Genomic DNA, 22,479 nt, shown 5'->3' on the forward strand with positions numbered 1-22,479 from the left:
AAGTTTGTATGTTATAACAACAAAAATGATTTCAGTAGATGATTTTTGTTACAAGCAAACATGCATTTCTATTAAACTCAGTAACAACTGAAATGTGTTCAGCAATTAATCATTTATTGTTTCACTTTTAAAATATTTTCCACATACTAGCTTTGGTTCACAGAACCAAATATATTAGTCTCAATGAAGTGATAAAGACAATACAAAAGTCAATGTAACTCTACACAACTGACAAAAATACTGTCCACAGGGTCTCCAACATTTGCATCACTCAGGAAGATTTCACAAGGACTCCTCTGCGATCCTTTGAAGTGATTCACATCGAAACAAGTGCAATTTCCAGTGAATTTATCACACGAGTGCAAGTAATCCACAAGGCATAAACTACGCAACACAACTTCAGTACATGCATCTGCGTTCAGTGTCAACACTTTGCCAGGTCAGTCTTATGAAAAGAGACATCTGAGCCGCAGTGAGTCTCGCTTCACTCTCCGTCCGTCTCCTGTTTGCATGGTTATGAGCAGATGGAACTCAGAGCACCAGTTTGTCAGCAGAATAGAGATGCTACTCAACATTGAGGCCTGACAGAGGAGAGAGAAACTGGATAAACTTAACAGCTACATGTTGCATCCAGCATGGGACGTTCAGTTTCGTACCACTGTGTCTTTGTCTACTAAGGCCATGCAAAAACATAAACATCAAAAGCTGAGAAGATCACGATTATAAGTTATACTGAGGTTAAAGGGCAGTTTCTCTGCTTTATTACACTGATAGTACGGATGTGTGGAGTACACATGCAGTTCAGGGGAAAACATTATAACCTGGTGGACAGGTAAAACATTTTTCTTTGACGTTAGTCGTCTTATAAGACAAAAAAAAGATTCCACATCCAAAATGTGTAGTGTACCGTTCTTTGTCGTGTTTTTGGTTCAACCTAAGCTGTCTGTCTATTGCTTAAATATCTTACATTCCTCTTTAAGAATGCAAATAAGTCATTCATAGCTTGCAAGGCAACCAAATGTAAGAAAGAAAATAAATGAATGAGGAGTGCTCTGGCCAGTCCAGCCACCAGGGGGCTCTGCAGCACACAACAGGACAATGATGAGTGAAAGGTGGCTGACACAGCTTTGCAGCCATGAAGATAGATAACATACCTCCACAGGCTAAAATGATAAACCAGTGCTTTAACAATAGAACTTCTGTACCTAAGATGTAGCCAGCAGAGAGGTCTTTCTCATGAGAGCATTCATAAAATGAATGTTGTACCGATAAACAGTCTTTGATGAACAAATCCATCATTGTTTCTATCTATGCATGTCACAGATTTATGCATAGAGAGGAGAAAGTGAAGGGAATTTGAACAGGCAACTGGCTTCAGATCAAATCTGCAGCAGAGCAGGATACACACACTGAAATATATCAGTGCTCATAGTGAAACTGGTCATTTACATGCCACACTGTGTACACTCTGCATACGTGATCAGTACTACAGGTTTTTTTTTAAATGTAATTTGTGTTGATTGATATGGCTTCAGTACACTGTGGTCTAAAAAAAACACATGTTCACAGATCTAAATAAATATACACATATATGTTCGTGACCATTATTCTACACATGACAAATGTGCACAGAGGTAATAACACAAGCAGTCTGAGTTGTTTCCTGGCAAGCTACAAAACAAGTTTTACTGAGATCAAGTATTATAACTGTGGTAGGTGGTTTAATCTTTAAACCAGAGAGTTAAAGTGAGAAAACTAACCCTGTTACAATACTGAAGCTACTGTGCACCCTGCTCTCCACAGCCAAAGGGAGAGGTCGAAAGGCGTGTCGTCGTGAGTGGACATCCGACCACAGAGCACATTGTTTCACAGTACAAAAGGAGAATGATCGACGTTTCACAACTCAAAGAAAAATAACACTGGGGAATGATTTGACCCGCTTTTTGAGAACAGTGAGAACTTGATAAGAGTGTAACCATTCCACCCCGCTGATAAAGCAACCAAGGTGGAAGTAGAGATGCATCCGTCTCTCGGTGAAAGCAGTGTTTTGCTTTTCTTAAAAAAAAAAAAAAGTGCATTGTTTTCCCTACCTTTCACAACACAAGTAACAGCTGATAATATTGTCATAATACTTTAAACTGAAAAGGAACACACACCTAACAGAAGTAATCTACATTACTAACTCCATTTAGCTTTATGACTGTCTACCTTAAAATGTGCTACATGTGAATTAGCACTGTTTAAAAAGCATGCCTGACATTAAAGGGTAACTTCAGTATTTTTCCAACCTAGCCTCTATTTTGTCATGTTTTTGTGACTAAATGACTAATGAGAGTAACAATTTTTGAGGCTAATCCAGTATTGAGCGAGAGGGCTGCAGCCTGCAGAGGCGAAACAGGCTGCAATGTAAACACTTGGGGCATTTGTGCACCGTCTGTTTACATCCACTAAAAGTGTTTGTTTTTGCAACTAACAGGCTCAGATTGTAATTTTAGGTGTCTGACAGCATTATGGAAAGGATCCCTACAGAGACAGACCTTTTTGTTAGAGAGTAAGACCTTTTCTTTTAACCAGAAAAAAACCCGGAAATCACCATCACTGAACCCACCAGACTCCATTTAAAGAAACTGTAATTTTAGCCTGTATAGAGCCGGCATATTTTCATATCTAACTGGGTGAATTAAGGCTTTAATTCAACTAGGCCAGACTCTGTGGTTGTTAAAAAGTAGAACGATGAACCAAGATGGCTTTTGGGAGTTTTTCGTTTTATGTCTGTTAACTTTGAATGAAATGTGTTTTGCAATGATAAAATTATGGTTTATTAAAATGTAGTGTGGTCTGTTTGGCGAAAGGTATTTTGGGGCTCTGTCTGGTGAGAGAGTGTCATATCATATCATTCATGATAATACTGGTGTAATTTTTAATATGATACGAGCAATTCATATTGTGATACTCGAAACATTTTGACTTGTTGATATATTGACATCAAACTGTTACCCATGGCAACTGAAAGAGAAATTACTACTGACTCCGTGGTGGCTCCAAAAAGAGGAGCAGCTTCAGTAGTGTGGAATAAACTGTGGTGTCCTTAATGTTTTATGAACAGCCCCGGACTTCTCAGACTCTTTTAGCAACTTACCGCTCAGAGGGAACTCATTCAGCGGCTCCTCTGGCAGCAGCACAGCGTCTCTTCCTAATGTAAACCTACGTGACGCTCACAGCTCAACAAAAAAACTACATATATGTGAATGTGCAATAGTTGTGGTATCATAACAGCCTGTCACAAGTTACAGCATGATGATTAGAGGAGAAATGGCAGAGCATAAAGGTCCAGGTGGAAAAAAAAAAAACCTGTTGATTTATACATATAGATCCCAGGGGACATTTTTTGTATTTGGCAGCTGTTTGAATGTGTAATTTGTGGTTGATTTTATTTTGTTGCACTATTAATATTGTATACAGAATCTGAATCTCACTCTGAGCTACTGTTGTTGTGCACAAACTAAAGAAATGAGAGATCGTTTTTGTTTAGTTTTTACTGAATATTTGAAGGCGAACTGTAAAACTAAATCACTTATTTTGTTGCAATTCTGTTCTTAAATTAATAATACTTTTTTTTTTTTGCTAATTTGTCATATCGTCAAGGATATCGTTATCGCAAAAACTCCCTGAAATATTGTGATATAATGTTAGGACCATATCGCCCACCCTTCGTGCCTGGTTAAGGAAAAGGATCTTACTCTTTATCAAAAAGGTCTGTTTCTGTAGGGATCCTTTCCATAATGTTGTCAGACACTTTGAATAATAATCTGAGCCTGTCATAACTGTTAATCTGACATAAATTAACAGTCCATAAATTCCTGTTAGATTGCAGCTTGTTTCGCACTGCCGGCTGCAGCGCTCTCTTTCAATACTTGACCAGTGTCAACATTGCTGTTTCCATTAGCCGCTTAGACACACAAACATGGAAAAAATGGGTCCAGGTTGAAACATACGCTCGTTTCCCTTTAGGTTGTGTTTCGTAGAGGGAGTGACTGATGGGACTAGCAGCTGTCTGGCAGTGTCAGTGCATGTGAAGAGGAGGTTTTGGCATGTGCTTAACTTAATATTTCCGAAACACAAGAATTTACTGGAGAGAATTAAAGCTTGATGAAATGTAAACTTGCATGCTGTGTGACAAACACTGAAACCACACAATGAGTTTACTGTCCACACTGTTGGATGATAAATAGGATAATCTGTGTTAAGTAGAGCAGTGAGGAGTATCTAGACTGCCAGATAAAAAGTAGTACCATTAATGTACCTATAAATTAGTTCACTAGGTTCCCCTTTAGTACTTGTTATAGGGCTCTTTTATAATCTCATGAACAGTGTGATATCGCTAGTAGGAAGTGATCCAGAGCCACAGCTCGGATCCGTCTTCTTTTCAAACATGTCCAATGTCTGGACATGCTTTTACTGAGTCTTGCTGGTTCCTGACATTCAGCCCGATACATCCCATCACTGATCCTCAGCCGGAGCAGCAATGCAGCAGGTTCAGAGGTGAAAGACAGAGAGGCTCACAGGGTAAACGTGGGGTCATACTTCCTGACTTCCAGAAGGAGGCGTTCTCTGTCGCTGAGGGCCTGGGTGAGAGCAGCCTGGGCATCAGAGAGCTGGGACTCCAGGGTTTGTCCCTGTAACGGATTATTGGATTGGTTAGTTCCAGCTCCAGCTCCAGAACGCTTTGCCAAGGTGCTGCACGCCAAGTGTGCGGATATCAGATTCTGCCTGACAGCAACAGGTGTAATTACAATACCATTAGACAATCTTGTGTACGGACACATCTCTGTGTTGTGTATTTTAGAGGTGACCAGTAACAGAACACCAGTTTAACAGCTGTATTTAAGACACAGCAGATTACTGAAGACTTAAACATGAGCAGGACCTGTAAATCTAACGCAGCAGAGGTTTCAATAACTTAACCTGACCCTGTGAGAGTATCATACACAGCTACACTCAGATACACACAGCATCATGGCTGGCACAGTGTTGATATTCGTTTTGATAGCCGCTAAATTTGTTAGCAAGTCGTATCTTGATTTCACACTTCACACTTGACATTCACACACACACTACAAAACTAAACAAACCGGCCCTTTTGTTTGTTGGCTCCCTGAACTGTGACTGTGATACAGACAAGGCCAAAGTGACCACTGAGGTCATGTTTTATAACCTGTTACTATGTGTAACTTTTGGGGAGAAAAACAGTGTGAAAATAGCCCACAGGATAATGATCAGTGATGACATTAACGCTTACTCTCAAACTGACACCTCAAGTCTAGAATATTATATCCTACGAGGTATATACTGTGATTTTACATGTATATAACCAAGTTTTTTTTGTGTGTAGAAATAAAATGACCATGGCAATACATTTCAACAATATAAAATCAAGTTTTTGTCTTATTTGCCGAAAGTGTGACAGCAGTATATGAGTCAAATAATGTGTGAAAAAAATCATGTTATTCTGCCTCTCCTAGTGCTCCTGATGGCGTTTGCAAGACTCCACTGCCCCTGTTTGGAAAAACAACCCATCAGAGCCACGGATTCTCTAACACAGCTGTCAATCACTGCTATTGAACCGCAGTCAGTCAAACAAGGCAGAGCTGATCAAATATGAATCAAGATTCTGTTGCTGTATTGCCTATTTCTCACCTTAAATGTTTACGGAAACATTTTTTAGTGTACTGTTTAGCTGTAAAAGATGATAAAATGATAAAGTTTGTGACCCTGTCGCCATGTTGGATTAAGTTAAATAGCGTTTAAGCAAGCAAACGTTTCATTTTACTGCTCAACAGACATTAAAATATGATTCAGAAAACACTTGAGGGGCTTCCGGGCAGCAGCATGCATGACAGAGTAGCGTGAGAACGTCTCTAATAAACCCCCCTGAAAGTAGTAAAATCCTGAAAATCGAAAAGAGTTATTAAACGTTCAGAAGCGATTACGCAAGAGCTATCCAAGAAAACAAAGACAAAAGACAACGCTCGTGGGACAAGCAAAACACCAGACACGATGGTAGCTGATAAAAGCCTTAAACAAAGCCTCGAGGAGATGCTGCAGCAAATGAAAGATGTTATCTTAAAATATAAATTACTGAATTAAGATCAGAATCTGAAAACGGCTGAAGCAAAAGAGCTACGAAAGGATGTGAAGGAAATGTGCTCTGATTTACAAGACACCTCACCAAACTCAGAGAAGCTGAACAGAGAATAATTGAGTTGGAAGAGAGACGTATTTACAAACAGTGAACTAAAGCACCTGCTGAGGGGAGACATAGTCTTGATTCAAATTTGATCAGTGCTGCCTAGTTTGACAGTTTGACCGCATTTCACGAACAGTGATTGACATAATTGACAACTGTGTTAGAGACTCCTCAGCTCTTATTGGTTGTCTTTGTTCAGCCACAGTTGATTACTGCAAATGCCATCTGTAGTATGTTAAAACAAAAAGTACAGACAGGCTGTTTATAATTTCAGAGTAAATAACACCAGAATTCCTGAAGTCACCTGAAGATATAAATGGCTGAATAGAAACCAGAGGATCTGCAACCTCTGTGATGATCATCATGTGGGAGATGAGTATCATGTTTTGTTTGAATGTCAGAATGTAAGCTGAATGACTTACGGAGAAAGTTATTTTTTCCAAATAATCATTCAACCTGTCCATTTATGTTTAAATTAATTTTGTTATTACAATCACATGAGCCAAAAGTTATCTGTAAACTAGGTTGTTTTTTGAAGAATGTCCTTCCTTTATTCAAGTAACATTTGTTGTACTTCAGCCACGCTGTGTGCCATTGTTCTGTTACTGTATGTAATGTTTGTACTCCATACCATGTGATATGTCAAAAAAATATAAAATTACAGAAAAATTACAGAAAAATCACTCTGTGGAGGCAGAGAAACATAATATGAACCCTTTGTGACATGATCAAATTGACTTGGGTTCTTTCAAAAAAAAAAAAAATAGCAAGAAATTAGTAAAAAGAAAAAATTATAGGCAAGAAAATTGGTTTGAATTTGTTTTTTTAAATACACAAAAATTAAAACCAAAAAAACAAGGAAATGACCTGGAAAATGAGTTTAAAAATTATAACGATTATGTAACATAATTTAAATAATAATAATGACAATTATTAATATTGTTTTTCCCCCTAGCTTTTTTGAATAATCTTTTTAAAATTAGTTATACTGCAATTTGTGGAACATTTTTTACCAAGTTGCTCACTGCCTTTTCCCCCCCAACGTCTTTGTATAAAATCACACCAATTAGCTCAGGGTTCAAAGGTTTGAATACTTGTGAAAGACGTCTGAAAGCAGCACAAGAAAAGTGATATCGCTCCAGGTTTCAAAGGGTTAAATGTGCTGGGAAATATTTATCATGGCCACTTGTATAATTAACCAACCACCTCACACACCTCACCCACAAACACACACACCTATCTCCTCCAAAAAAGTCACATATAGTTGTTAGGACCTCAGTATTTCTAAAATCCTGGCTTCCACCAGTGGCTGCAGACACATTAAGATGAAGCATGTACAGTATATGGTACTGCTCGGTCTAACCTACCTCGCTCTGCTGTTGATCAGAGCAGGAACTGTTTAAGTTGTCCAGGTCGGCCACAGGAACACCTGCTGAGGCTTCACGGTCGGTACCTTCAGCTGCAATCAGACAGGAAATGGTGAGGATCACTTTCTGTTCATCTTTCTGTAAACACACTACAGCAGCTGGAGGACTTGTGGTTTTACGGTTCATGGTCCTGTGGATATGTGGGTGTATTCACAGCACAAGTTATCTTCTTGCTCACCTTTGAGCCTCATGAGGCCATCCTCACTGCGCTCGAGGAGCAGTGCGTCTACAATGAACGAGGCTGGGACAGGTTGAGGGGCTGTAGGGTAGATTTTAGGGCCATCATCCTAAAAGACACAAAAGGGATTCTGACAATTTACCACACGTCAACACTGGCTCTCCATTAGTCCTTTTACTCTAAAAGATTATAGTGTGTTCAAAGCTTCAGTTACATTTTATTTCACCAGGATAATGCACTCAGTATGGCAACTGCATTAAAAGGGTACAAAACATTTATATAATCATATCTACAATAATGTAAAATGCATTTTCTATTTACATCTAATAATCAGCAAATTCAAAATTACACTCAATTCCAGGCGTTATCAACAACCCACCTTCAGAGTGATGGTGATGTTTCTCATGCGTAACCTCATTGGCTGACCATCCACACTGAACTCATCTTCCAGAAAAGGCCCAATGTTGGCCACAGTGGAGGCAAACAGCTCCGCCTTGCAGTCCTGCACTCTAATTTCCAGGAATCCCAGAGACTCAGCCAGTGCAGAGTGTCGGGCTGCACACGGACCCATTTCTGCTCGCATGCACACTGCTGGAGAGCCCCTGCTGCGCGGCCTGTCCTGCTTCTGGTTTTGTCCGCCTGGGGCTGCAGGGAACAAAGGTGAGGCTGCATTTGTAAGCCAGTTGGGCACTTTATACAACAACTTCCGGTATGCTTTCCCTACTGTGACTTGGTCAGGTTCCTTTTCCAGCTGAGACAATGTGCCAACTACATTCTGATTCTCTGGGGTTTAGTGTTGATGTAGCCCACAGGAACAATGCTCTGCCATGCTTTAGTTTCTCCAAATGGGGATAAGAATATATGCAAAGTTGTATGCCACAGTCACAGTGAAGCTGACCTTTGACCATTTGAATAGAAAATGTCATCACTTTATCATTTTACCTTGTTAGACATTTGTGCGAAATTTAGTCATAATTAGCACAGGAATTCTTGAGTTGTGGTCAAATCATGTTTTGAGAGGTGGGGTTTTCACAAGTCACACAAGTGGTTTGTGCCAAATTTAAGGAAATTCCCTCGAGGCGTTCTTGAGATTATGTGTTCACAAGAATGGGACAAATGCAGGTTCAGACAGACAACCTGAAAACATAATGCCTTCAGCCGGGACTGTCATTGCATGTAACCAGTAAACAGAGAAATGTGATCTGAGAAATTATATTTCAAGAGTTTGTTGACAGGAAACAAACACCATGGCAATAATAATCCAGGTTACCTTGTACGAGGCCGGCCATCAGGTCTGATACTCTAACAGTTCCCAACTGCACAGGGGTCACGCTCTGAGTTTCTACAGCAACAACTTGGTCTTCTCCCTTTGCTTCCATAGTACAGGCTGTTCCACTCAGGACCAGCAACAAAACTGAGGACTGTAACAACAGTACATCACAGTAAGGTCACATTTAATCCACTGTAGATTTAGATGTGAAATGAATGTTTGAATTATTGTAATTACTGATGAAAAGATTTTAATGTTTCTTTGAGAAGTGGCTGTTCAAGAAGACGATGAAACTCCACCGACATATTCAGTCTATCCATGAAATCTTTTATTTGAGCTTAGTAACGCACCATATCCTGAGACACATCCTCAATACTTTGGGACAGAGAGCTGCTGAGATCAGCTGATGACCCTCCCTCTGTCCCTGGGGCTGGGCTGCCTCGACTGCCCACAGGAGTGTTGTTGGGACGCATGGACTCCACACCTGACTCTGCAAACATGATACAAAGTTATAGTAGGTGTCACCTGTGTCATTTTTGTCAAAGCAAAAATTACTTTGGAAACCTAGCGGTATTTTAAGCACCTGAGTCCATGAGAACAACAAAATTGTCGCTGACATCACTATCCACAGAGAGATTCTCGTCAGGCAGGCTGCCATCCAAGATAGCACTATCAAAGGAATGCTGGGAAGGCGACTGCTTCATGGATTGGTGGCGCAGGCTGGCAGCCAGGGAGGGGGAGGACTCTTCTGTACGCTGGACCTGTTCCCTATGAACACACACACATTTATACACACACACAGTTGTGACGGGACAGCCTGTAATAGCATGTGGCGCACAGTATGGCTTCCAGACACACAAACACTATTATGGTGCCAACAGCACAGCAGGAGAGCACTTACTTTGCCTGCGGACTGAACAATTTGCTCATCCCTGAGCCACGACTCAGTATGCTAAAGGCATCCTTTGTTATTGAAAACGCCCCTTTGGTCAAGTCCAGCGAGGCACTAATGGCATCTTTGGTCACATCCTTGGTGACGTTGATGGCGCTTGACAGCTCACCCTCCAGGCTGAAGTTGGACGGTTCGCGGGAGAGGACAGGGGAGTGTCCAGGTGAGAGTGGAGGTGAGAGGACAGGGGTGTCCTCCTGTGTTGTCAAACCGTCCCCGTCCAAGCCCTCCTCCACAGCCTCACATGCCTCCTCCACCACCTCGTCCTGTTCATCCTGGTCAAACGCAGTGGCGGTGTTGATGGAGGAGATGCCATTTTCTAACCCGCTGTCCTCCAGCACTGCAGAGTGATGAGTGGGGGAGATGTCAGAGTCAGTCATGCTAGGGCTATCAGTCTCTGGAGTGTGGGGGACTTCTTCATCGGGCTCTGTGGACACCGGCGGCAACAAAAGACCCAATTCTGTAGAGTCCACCAGGAGGGCAACACAAGCTGTAGTAGGTTTTGTCTTCTGGCCGTGAGCCTGTTTAACGTCTCGTAGATCCCGACCCAACTCTGCCCCTAATCGAGCCATGGCGTCCTTCATCCTCAGCAGGGCAACATACTGGTAGTGGTTGAGCCACATCTTCACCGGAGTGATGGTGTTGGCTAAGACGTGGAAAGAGGCATGCGGAGCCTCTTCCTGCTCTGAGGAAGGCTGCTGGGCTGTGCTGGGACTGGAGGGGGACGACGATGATCCATTTTTAAAGGCAGCGGGCTGACACATCCACACAGACATGGCGAAGGGCTCAATAAAAGGTTGAGTTCTGCCTTTGGGGAATCGCCGTGCTCCGTCAAAACCTAATGTCACACGGGACAGACTGAGAGACCAGACGTCCTGCGATCGTAGCTGCTTTTTGTCCAGAGGTTGGAGCACTGTCTCTTTAGAGTGCTGGAGGAAGGCTGATGGGATGGGGTGGAAGGCACTCTGGTCTCTGGGGTAGGGGCAGCAGGGAGGTGTGGGCTGGAAAAAAGGGCAGCTAGAGAACTTGTCAATGGTGCTTTTGAGGTCAGCTCTGGAGCCATGAGGGCAGAGGCGGGTGTTGCTGAGAACCATCTGGGGTACAGTAACAGAGAGGGACTGTGGGCGCTCCGGATGATCCAATATGGAAGAATCCAAGGGGATTATTAACTATAGAGAGGAATAAAAAACAGTCACATCAACTATCAGTTTACAGACGTTTGTTAGAAATGCAAAAAACTACAATCAGATGAAACAGATATGCATTTACCTTAAGCTGTGATGCATCTACGCGAATGTCTACGTGCTCTTCGGCCCTGCTGCTGTCTTGCAAATGGTAGAAAGCTTTGACCTGGTCCAGGGTGTGCAGCAGACCCCTGGAGAACAGATTGATCCACAGCACGCTGGGTGGGTCTACACAGAGCTGGAGGCCATTCAGCTGGCCATACAGGTTTGAGGTGGGCACTGAGGGATGAAAAAAAGGAGAAGGATACTGATACAGGATATTTACAAGTCATAATTTGTAACTATGTCATTTAGTACGTGACCAAGTAAAGCAGACATACATCGCTCAAATAAAATCTAAACTTCAGAGAGACAAAAACTAAAATGTTTTTCATGATACCTGTGAAAGTGGGGTTGTCAGGAAAGTAGTACTCAGTGAATTCAAGATGAACTGCCGGTACGTTGTCTGGCAAATTCAGAGCTTTACGGTTGCAGGATATTAAAGACCGCGTCTTCTTGTTTTGACGTCCTCTTGTAGACACCTGTATGTTGAGGTGCGGAGGTTAGAACAGTGGTGGAAATATCACAAAATACTGAATTTTATTTTGCATTTATCTGCCTAATTCAGAACACAGTAACTTACACATAAGAGAACTAAACCCCCTGAGTCTGAACATCACTGACTTCCTGTCACAGACTGAAGGTGGAGACCCGACATGAACAGATTTTCCCTTGGGTGTCTCTTGTTCTAGCAAATGGGGAACTACAAGTGTCTTTATTTGAAAAAGTCCCTGGAAATGTTGCTTTCTTTCATGATGGAAAGTGTGAAATGTCCAAAGTGAAATTGCAGAACCAGCCTGAGAGTGTCATCTGAAGTGGCGGGGGGGTTTCTCAGTCACAGATGAATGGAGCTGGAGCAGCTGAGTGAAGTGAATAGGTATTTTTCTGACACTTAGGGTATTATTTTGCATAAAACTTCAGGAATTATTACAAAGCTGTAGTTGTTAGCAAAGAAATAATAAATCTCCCACTGTTAGAGCTTCCCAGAGGGGCATTTTGATGCATTTACACATTATCACGTCAAAAAAACAGATCGGAAATCTGATCAAACATATCAGATAGTCGGTCTGAAACAGACTGTTGTTCCCTCCGTAATGCCTGTCGGGCAGATGCCTGCAGTGCTGCTAAACTAACACGCCTTTTTGCGGTTTGAGCTAACTGCAAGTGAGGAGCACACTGCAGCGCATGACGCTTGTGTCAGCCAGCTAGCCATGGAGCTGTGGTTCTGGAGTAGAGCCAACAATATACATGTTTTTATCATAAAATAATCATGTGTGTCCAAGTGCGTTTAAGAAATGTTGCTAGGGATGCTTATGTGTCATTTCTTTTCAAGATGATAAAGGGGTTGTTGATATTGTCTGCGTTGTATGATCCACTGCATATAAACATGTCATGTGGAAGGAGGTTTATTGGTTCCACTTAAGATTTCTGATCATAAACTCCAGTTTTCTAAACATCCAAACCATCAGTGACTGCTTTGTCACTGCTAAAATTCTCTAAATGCAAAGCGACTTGCAGTCCCGCCATAGGTACCGCCCGACAGCTCCCACTGAGGAACACAAGTCCATTTATTGGAGTAAAGCTTCTGCTAGAGCAGGTAAATCAAATCAGTTGATCATTAAAGCTTGCCTGGTGAATGTCCACATCATCCATCCTGACCACCACACAGCTGGATCGCAGCCTCTTCAGAGACGACCTTGAAGGAGCTGGGACAGAGTTCCTGCGGGGCGGCTGCTCTGTGTCAGCGGGGCTCGACTTGGGACTGGACTGTCCGTCTAAAGTACGTGCATGGGAGAGAAAACACTGTGTGACAAGCAGAAATGACTCACACACAGAAAAGCAAGTCTGATTCCTGCTTAGATGACATGACACTCAGGTTGAGAAATATTTTTATAGATAAGGGTTTGTGTCTCTCTTATCATAAATGTTGTGGTAACTGAGCCATGTATTGGTGTCGCAGCTTCCTTGTTGCTACTGTGTGGTATTTTGTTGTGCAATAAAGGCGGACAAATACTCATGTTTTATTTCATCACACAGTTTTTGGCTGTTTCCTGCTGTTTTGACAAGAACTGTGTCATTTTATCTGTGTTCAGCTGCCATAAAAGAAACATATCTCCTATGTCAAGACTAACCTCTGGATCATTTCTGCGCTCATACCTCGTGCTGTCTTTGGAGAGGAGTCCTTGGTTGGCTGGGCCGCCTCAGTCTGTGGCCCAGGGAACCCAGAAGTCTCTGGTCTCCTCTGGTACTCCTGCAGCAGTTTCCAAGCCCACTGGGCCTGAGCCTCCATGGCTCCGCTGTGGCGTTCCCAGTGTCGACACCCATCAGCTGTGTAAGAGCAGCAACAAGGCAGTTATGACTCAGCAAGCATTCTAGACTTAAACCTAATTTCGTCCCAAGAAACACTGATACACAATTTGTTGTTCAACTCAAGTCTATATGTAACAGCTGTATGTTAAGACAGTCCCCCCCAAAATTAAAAATACATATTTTTCCTCTTACCTGCTGTGCTATCTATCTATCTACATTTTTTTGGTGTGAGTTGCAGAGTGTTGGAGATATCAGCCATAGAGATGTCTGCCTTCTCCCCAATATAATAGAACTAGATGGCACTCAGCTTGTGGTGCTCAAAGTGCCAAAAAATACATTTGAAAAACTCAACAGCAATGTCTCTTTCCATAAATCATGACCCGCTTACTCACGATAATCCACAGACCTTGTTGTGAGCAGTTTCATGTCGGAACTATTTTCTTTCTACCGAACTACACCTGCCAACTGTATCACCGTGCAGAAAGAAGTGTGCATCTGCTAGCTCACCTAGCACCACTGAGCTAGCTGATGTTACAGCTCAGCCGAGGAGGACGCCATCAATGTTACATCTCACACTGCCATCTTGTTCTGACACACCAAAATGACATCAAGGTCATTTTGGTGTGGGACAAGGTCAACAGTTGCCTCATTTTGGCTGTTTCACAACCAAAAGCTGCACTTGAACACACCGCAAAGACTACAGCCAACAGATAACTAGCACATATGCTCTGTGCCTGCTTGAGAGGATATAACTCTAAAACCAGCAGGCGGTGGTAGTCTGTATTCATCATTTAAATAAAGAAACTGGAAGAGCAACAGGATGGATTAAAGACACTAGGTAGCCAACAACGTGAACCAATGTTGAAAGAACAAATGATATTTACTGAGTGTCAGCGAACATAAACACAAACAATTACAAACTGTTTCTGCTTAAGAACTTAATGTCTAAATCAAAGTGACACACCGCAAAAACTAGGGCAACAGACTCTCATCAATGGCCTGACATTGACCAACAGCCAGATGTCAGGTCGATGTATTAGGGCCTCTACATTTGAGACAGGGCAGACATCTCTAGGGCCGATATCTCCAACACTCACACTAAATCAATCAATACTGATCAACAGCACTACAGGTGAGAGGAAGACTTTTGATTTCAGGGTGATCTGTCCCTTTAAAGTTTGCTTAAATTTGTTAAGCTTTGACTGTAAACTTGTCCTGTTCATTGTTTTACTTATTTACTTGTTTATCAGATGAGGACAAATGCATTAGACATTCTTCATATGTAAAATACAAAGTAGTTGCAGTGCATGCAGGTTTCTAGCTGTGGCTAATTTGCAACCCCTGTCTCTGGTTAGGCTTTTAGAGTTAAAACAGTGAGTGTGGAGTAATTCATTACAATAATAAAACACATCATATACAGTTAAATAAGTAAATCTGAGAGGAGACCACAACAAGACCACAAACAATTAACAATGACTGTGTTATTTAAGTATGAGGTCTGTGTGGGTTTGTCTCTAAGTGCACGTCCACACATGTATGTCCATACATTATGCTTAATGCACCACTGAGCACACCAGACATTTCTTCTGAGAGCATTTCTGCTGCCATCTGAGTGTGTCTGGAGTCAAATTCCTTACATATATGTTAATATAACCATACGTCCGAGCTGAATGTGCAGTTATATTTATACGCCATATGTAAAGTATTGTGTTGATATATGCATCTTCCTTGTGTAAATATTCACTTCAAAGGCCGTGATTCTTAATCAAACAGAATAGCAAAATAAAAGGTTATTTTCAAGCTTTGTTTAATTGACCGTAATCGGCCCCGGAGGCGACTCTGCTGCTATGCATTCTACACTCCAGGAATTCCACAAAGAATAATGGCAGTGGGCACACACTCCCAGGCCATTAGTCTGCTTGAGTTGTAATCCTCCTAGCAGCTAGTCCTGAATAAATGCTGTGCTGGAAGTGGGGGCCAGACAGAGCCTCTGGCTGAACTGAGGTAAAATTAGAGTCACAGAAAGGACCGGTCGTCACGCTCACCAGGTCTGTGGACAGGGTAGTAGTCGAAACCCAGCTTCCTGAATGTCAGCTGCATGGCACCTTGTAAGCCCGGTGGTGGAGGGTCATCTGTGCGGTATCACATGAAATCTGTTACAATCCAGCCTGACAGTAATTATCCTGTAAATGCTCAGCAAATTACTGTAGTTTAAGGATTACTCTGAGCAAACAGTCGTGGCTTTATGCTGTAAAATAGCAGAAATACACTCGAGTTCCAAGATATAAAGACTACGGTACATGTGATCATTTCTGGCACATGGTGAATTAATTCTAACCGTCACCTTCATCCATTGAAGAACTGTCGTTGCATACGTGTAAATCCAAGCGGGATATGAAGGTGTGGTACGAAGACTCTTTGACATCATAGAGATCAAAGTATTGACTCATGTTGCTGGGGGTGCCGGTAGGAGCGGGAGGGGGCTCATTCCAGAGGCTGTGGAGGCCAGGTGATGGAGGAGCAGTCTGAAACACACACACACAAATAAAAAAGCTACATAAATATCACAGGGAAACAAACTTTATTTTTAATATACAGAAAAACACATCCAGAAATAGTCTTGTCCCAATTGATGTTGAGTTAAAAGCTCTTGAGTCTTTGTGTTGTCATGAGAAGATACTGAATGAATGTACAGAGTCTGTCTATTAACCTGTGAATACACTCAGTGTGTTTTATTTATATTAACATAACTTTATTTATCTATCCATGTGGAGACAATGTGAGAAAAAACAGCTGTAAGTGCCTGTATCATATTTATATCTATAGACCATAAATTTGTTCTTGAAAAACATTTCAATAATTCATATTTTCAGTGATCTACAATATCATATATAGACTTTAAACAAAAAAGGCACAAAACCAAGATGAAATAAAATAACTTTACATGTAAATAGTCTGTATTATAGTTTTAGTTCCTACATTTTTGTGTGTAAATAGTGACACAACATATCTAAAACCTCAAACTGTTCTTAAAATAATAATTTTGAGTGATTATCACAACAGATTGTACATTTTTTTGTATATTTTTTCTTGTATTTGGGGGTTCTGGCTGCTGTATACTTTGTTAAATTGCTAAAATGATAAATGTAACTAATAGCTGAGTTTGAGCTGAAGAAATACACCATGCATGTATGTAAGGACAGTTCAAAAGGACGCTTAACAAAAGACAAAAATGAATGCATTAAAGTCAAGAAAAATTAATCAGACTGAACCTGGACTCTGACAGAAACAGCTAAAGTCTCCGAGGTGGACTGGTCAAAGTGCATTTTTCAGATGACGGGCAAATTAGATTTGTTTCTCAAATCAGATTTTTAAGACAGACTGTTATTTGCAAGTGATCAGATCAGATTTGTCTGGCCACATATCTCCGACCTTGGGTTGCTGTGGCAACAACCCAGGCGTCAGAAACTACATAACTACACAGGTGACGCAGTAGCATGAGAAATGGAGGTCCATCATTTTACACTCTAAAAAAAAAAAAAAAAAAAATCAAGCTGTTATCCATCATTTTACACTCTAAAAAAAAAAAAAAAAATCAAGCTGTTATGTGGCGGCCATTTATTTCAATTAATTCCTGCGTCTGTCTGTGAAATGTTGTTCTCAGTGTTGTCCTCCATAGTGCTCTGCTGGCAGTAGCATGGATTCTGCTCAGCACTTCCGTCACTGCGGATTTGATGTTATCGTCACATGTTGCGTTGTGAGTGATGCAAAGACATTTTGAATTCTGATTTGAGCGTTCAGAGTGTCCGGAATGAGACACATTTGTAGAAATCACATTTCAAACCACCACCAAATGTGGTTTGGATCTAATTTGTAAAAATCATGTTTCATGAGTATTTTTTGCTGTGCTAACTTTCTAAAATCAATCTGGCTTCAAGCTGAATATGCCAAAAAACAGATTTGAGCTAACAGTCTGAACAAGGACAAAATGTATTTTGTCAAAAACATATCTTGTACTTTAATTTTTTAAAATATCAGATCAATTAATAATGATGCAAAACAACACTTCTTGTGAGACATGACCTCAGATAAATTAGTTTTAAGGTTAACAATGCCTTAAAATTTCCTTTAAACATATGACGTCTGTGATTAAAACACTTCAACATATAATATTATACTTCTTCAGGGGTGATCGTGGAAACTGTGGAACAGCGTCCCCCTCCCAATCAGATCTGCACCCACCACTGACTCGTGTAGGTCCAGGCTCAAAACCTACTTTTATTCATTAGCGTCTGAGTCCCCTTAATGTGGTTTTCCCTCAAGCATGCTTGTGTGTGTTGTGTCTCTGAATGTGTGAGCTGTGTATCTGACAGTTATGTTGCCTCTCATGTATGCATTTTGGGCATTTTATTCCTTTTGTACAGCACTTTGGTCATCATGACTTGTTTTTACATGTGCTTCATAAATAAATTTGAGTTGAGCTCTTCACACTGATTTTCTCCAAAACATGTATAAGGATGTAGGGAGGCAGCACCTGTAGGGATTCAGCAGCCCTGCTCTTCCTCTGCTGGGCAGACTTCTCCATGGCCTCGCTGAGAGATTTGGCGTAATGGATGATGGCTTTGAGCTGAGAGTCAGTCAGCACCCACAGCAGGTCGTCCAGAATGAAAAGCAGCTTGGATGCCAGCACATTACAGTCCTTTATCTGGACAGAACAATGAAGAATCAAACTTGACTTGTGACACGTAGTTTGCAATTTAGATGAGGTCATGTTTGTGACTTTTAACCAGTTCCACGACAGAACAGGAAATGAATGGTAGAAACATGGTCTTACTCTGCGTTTTAGAGCGATGCGAATGCGACCCTGGTTGGTGATGAGACGTAACGGGGTGCTACCGAGGTCCTGGTCGTCACTCTCTATGGCATCCGCCTCTATTCGTAGACTCTGCCAGTTTATTTCTTTGAATGTCAACACCTGATTGAAACAACAAACGCAAGTCATCCAGATTTAATCAAACACAAAAACATTGGGACAAAAAACACCACTCTAACATGGAATCCTTATTGGACGGTGTCAGTGTGGCAAGGCCAATGTTTTTATATTGAGACACACAGTGAAGGAAAAGACAACAGATACATTTCCTTTTAAGTGGATTACAAGACCTCATTCTGAGACGTTGTTTATCTCAATATCGTCCCTGCGGCCAATAAAAACCAAAACAATTGGCTTGATTAAATGATTTACTGCGGCCCTAATGAGCACACACTGTTCCTGTGGTCAGACATTACATTCAGTTGGGCTTGTATACAGCTTCCAGACAGAGCAGTGTTAAAGCTGGGTGAGGACGGGGACAAAAGTGTACCTCTCCTCTCTTTGGGTCGGTGACGCGGGTGTAGCGGAGGTCACTGCGCTGCCATTTGGGGTTGAGGCTGTTGCCTTGTAGCTGCCAGAGCTCGAAGGAGGCGTGGAAGGCACGAGAATGCACCTTGATGGTGATGGAGTTGATCCTGACAGACATGCCCTCCACCACTTTCTCTGCAAAGCCGTACTCGCTGTGAATACACAATACAAATGTGAGCAAAGGCAGTGTTCACCATATGCATGGCATGGAAGGTAGAAGAGTATACATCAGATATGTTGGCTTCGAACAAGACTCCTTCAGGCTTACCTCTGGCCTGCTGTGATCGCTATAGGAGAGGGGCCATTAGGTGGACGTGGCTCCTCACATGTCCGCATTTCTACCTCCACCTTATCCAAGAACTGCACAAAAGAGGTAACTGTATTCAGCATACAATTGAGCAAGAATACAAAGAAAATAACCCAACGTTTACATACGATAACATCACAGAAAGCACAACTTATGGCGCAGTGTGATAAAACAGTAAAATACTATGTAGGGCACTGCTAGAGTCATGCCAAAGTTAAGTTATTTTGGGATTAAAACATCAGGAGGAGGAGAAGCCTAGTGTTGCAGAAATTTACAAGAACTATGGAGGACAGAAATAGCATCATTCTTACCAGACAGATGGGGCTTGTTTTCAACTTTGTCCATTGTATCTAAAAAAGACAGGACAGCAAGGTCCACAGAGTCAGCCACAAACACTTGCCACAGCATTCTGCACTGTTTATCATTCACTGGGCACAAGGGCACAGTGACCATCACGATCCTGCAACTGCCAGCGTTTGGAGTCACACTGCTGTTTCTGCTCAACAAATCAAATATAAACCAGCTGTCGGCCAAGTTATTATTACCATGTACAAGATGAGCTTAAATAAGAGGAAATGAGAACTAAAATATGAATTCCTGATTAGGCAAGGGGGGGGGGGGTGAAGACAGATAATAGAGCACATAAAAATGACACTTATTGTTGATAGGGATTTTACTAATGACTAATTTCCATGACACTAGTCTAAACACAAGAAAACATTTAGAAAATCGACCACAATTTACTCTACATATATCATAAGAGCCATTTGAAATCGTAAATCACACTTTTCAATAACCAAATCGTATTTAAGATGCCACTGAAGTGTGTGGCACTTTGCACTGTGACAAAAATGTGCATACGTGACAAGTCACTAATAAAAGTCGACAAATAACATTTATTAAAAACAATATTCTTTAGGAAAATAAATCTTTGACAAGGTGCCTTGTTATTACATCAGCATTCTCGTCAGGTGAACGTAATCATTCATTCATTTCATTTATCAATTTTCCATAACCACTTATCCTGTTAGGGGTGGGGGTGCTGGAGTCTATCCCAGCTGACATTGGGTGAGAGGCAGGGTACACCCTGGACAGGTCACCACACTATCACAGGGCTGACACATAGAGACAGACAACCATTCACACTCACATTCACACCTATGAACAATTTAGAGTCACCAATTAACCTGCATTACGTTTTAAGTTTAAGTTTAAGTTTATTTCCTTTATTAATCCCCCTGAGGAGAAATTCAATGTTTTCACTCTTGCTTGTCAATTACACACAGGTCCAAAAAACACACATGCACAAACAGGACCTATACATGCAGAAATTGGAGAGATGTCAGAGTTAGGTGGGCTGCCCTTGGTGAGGCCCCCCCGAGCGGTTGGGGGGTTCAGTGCCTTGCTCAAGGGCACCTCGGCACTGCCCAAGAGGTGAACTGGCACCTCTCCAGCCACCAGTCCACGCTCCATATTTTGGTCCGGACGGGGACTTGAACAGGCGACCCTCCGGTTCCCAACCCAAGTCCCTATGGACTGAGCTACTGCCGCCCCCATGACTATAAAGTAGTAATAATTCCAGTAATACGTTTCACCAACTGGCAAGGGTAGCAACTTTTAGTCAACTAATCTTTCATATCCCTAACTGCTGACATTTAGAAGTGTTTACAGTGATTACAAAAAATACTAAAAGTCAATATCAATAATGTATAAACAATACGTAAGATAACAAGCCAGCCAACAGACATGAGTTTTCATATGTGGATGGCTGGAGTGCATGGACCGTTTCTGAGTTTTTGGAGGATAGGAATGCTTTGAAGATGGCTGCATCACTGTGTTAACACACTTATCTAAGAAGAGAATACTGTTATAGAAAACACCTCAGCAGCTAGTTATTACTGCATTTATATTTGCAAGGTCTATGACAGGTTTCCAATTTTATCTGCATTTTGCTTCAAACAGTTTAGAGCTTTCAAGGTGAAGATTTGCATAGTAAATAATATATTGCATAGCCAGTAATACATGTGTATCATGCAAATGTATTGTTTGTATTATCTGCATCGCAGTGACAACTGGTGTTGTGCCTGTAGATGTCTTTAGATAACGGTAACATAGAACACTAGCACTGACCCGTGGGAGCTGAAAAAGTCATCCTAGATTTTAGACACTAAAACTTTTATCTTTAATAAAAGATCAAGGGCATTTTAAAGCACTTCCTGAGATTTCTGAGTTTCAAATGTAGGTCAAGATTAACAGAGAGTGAGAGTCCACAGCCATGCCAGCTGCTCTGTTAAGCTGTACTTATGCAGAGAGGTGCTTTGAGCTAAATGCTAACCTGCTCACAATGACAATGCTGACATGCTGATGTTTAGCTGGTACGTTTATCATGTTTACCAACTTAGTTAAGCATATTAACAGTAACACAGAGCACACCTGAGGCTGATGGGAATGTCATTAGGCTTTAAAATCTTTGGTCATAAATCAAAGTATTAGACAAAGTCAAATGTTAACCTATGTTAAGCCAAGACGAAAAGTCAGGGGATCACCAAAGCCAGTAGGATTCATCCTCTGGGGACCATCAATGTTTAGATAAATTCCCTGGCAATTCGTCTAAAAAATTAGAGGCAGACTGCATGCATGGCTACAAACTAATCAACAAGTAGATCACAGTCTACTTTAAATGGTTTAGTTTCAGCACTGAGGAAAGCCCCCAAATAAGGGATTGAAACTCCTCAAAACATAATTTTATTTTATAAAAGAAATTAACTGATAAACATCGACGACCTCTGACAGCCTAAAAACAAAAGGGAATTAGTAGAGACTAATGTCAGTTCAGGATATTTCTGCCCTCATACTGGAGCTTTCTGAGGGCTGTTAGCCCTGGAGTGTTTCTAAAAATAGGAAATCAAACAACAGAACAAGTGAATTCCAGTAAACAGCTGCAAAGGAGAAGTTTTTACTCAGAGTCAGCACTCACTGACTGAGTACAACATGAACCTCATTTATGATAAAGTTTAAAAAAGAACGCTACATGTCTTACTAAATAACTCAGACTGAACAGCGTGGGGAAGATCGAGATATTACTGGTGAAGCATCACGCAGTACAG

General features: G+C 41.4%; 1 protein-coding gene across 1 annotated transcript in view; it reads right to left on the minus strand.

The window, feature by feature from the left end:
* Window positions 1-104: 104 nt before the first annotated feature.
* Window positions 105-22,479, minus strand: part of uhrf1bp1 (UHRF1 binding protein 1) — a 28,088-nt gene continuing 5,713 nt past the window's right edge. The window contains exons 3-21 of the mRNA XM_049580564.1: window positions 19,684-19,722; window positions 19,334-19,425; window positions 19,028-19,217; window positions 18,499-18,639; window positions 18,199-18,369; window positions 16,009-16,189; window positions 15,710-15,796; window positions 13,512-13,682; window positions 12,984-13,129; window positions 11,695-11,836; window positions 11,341-11,534; window positions 10,024-11,240; window positions 9,706-9,890; window positions 9,473-9,612; window positions 9,123-9,273; window positions 8,232-8,497; window positions 7,853-7,961; window positions 7,615-7,706; window positions 105-4,676 (exon numbers count right to left, since the gene is read on the minus strand). Coding sequence (XP_049436521.1) covers window positions 4,560-4,676; window positions 7,615-7,706; window positions 7,853-7,961; window positions 8,232-8,497; window positions 9,123-9,273; window positions 9,473-9,612; window positions 9,706-9,890; window positions 10,024-11,240; window positions 11,341-11,534; window positions 11,695-11,836; window positions 12,984-13,129; window positions 13,512-13,682; window positions 15,710-15,796; window positions 16,009-16,189; window positions 18,199-18,369; window positions 18,499-18,639; window positions 19,028-19,217; window positions 19,334-19,425; window positions 19,684-19,722 — 3,831 coding nt within the window. The 3' untranslated portion in view covers window positions 105-4,559. The remainder of the gene's footprint in view (window positions 4,677-7,614; window positions 7,707-7,852; window positions 7,962-8,231; window positions 8,498-9,122; window positions 9,274-9,472; window positions 9,613-9,705; window positions 9,891-10,023; window positions 11,241-11,340; window positions 11,535-11,694; window positions 11,837-12,983; window positions 13,130-13,511; window positions 13,683-15,709; window positions 15,797-16,008; window positions 16,190-18,198; window positions 18,370-18,498; window positions 18,640-19,027; window positions 19,218-19,333; window positions 19,426-19,683; window positions 19,723-22,479) is intronic.

The sequence above is a fragment of the Epinephelus fuscoguttatus genome, linkage group LG7 (genome assembly GCF_011397635.1).
Source record: "Epinephelus fuscoguttatus linkage group LG7, E.fuscoguttatus.final_Chr_v1".
NCBI classification, from domain to species: domain Eukaryota; kingdom Metazoa; phylum Chordata; class Actinopteri; order Perciformes; family Serranidae; genus Epinephelus; species Epinephelus fuscoguttatus.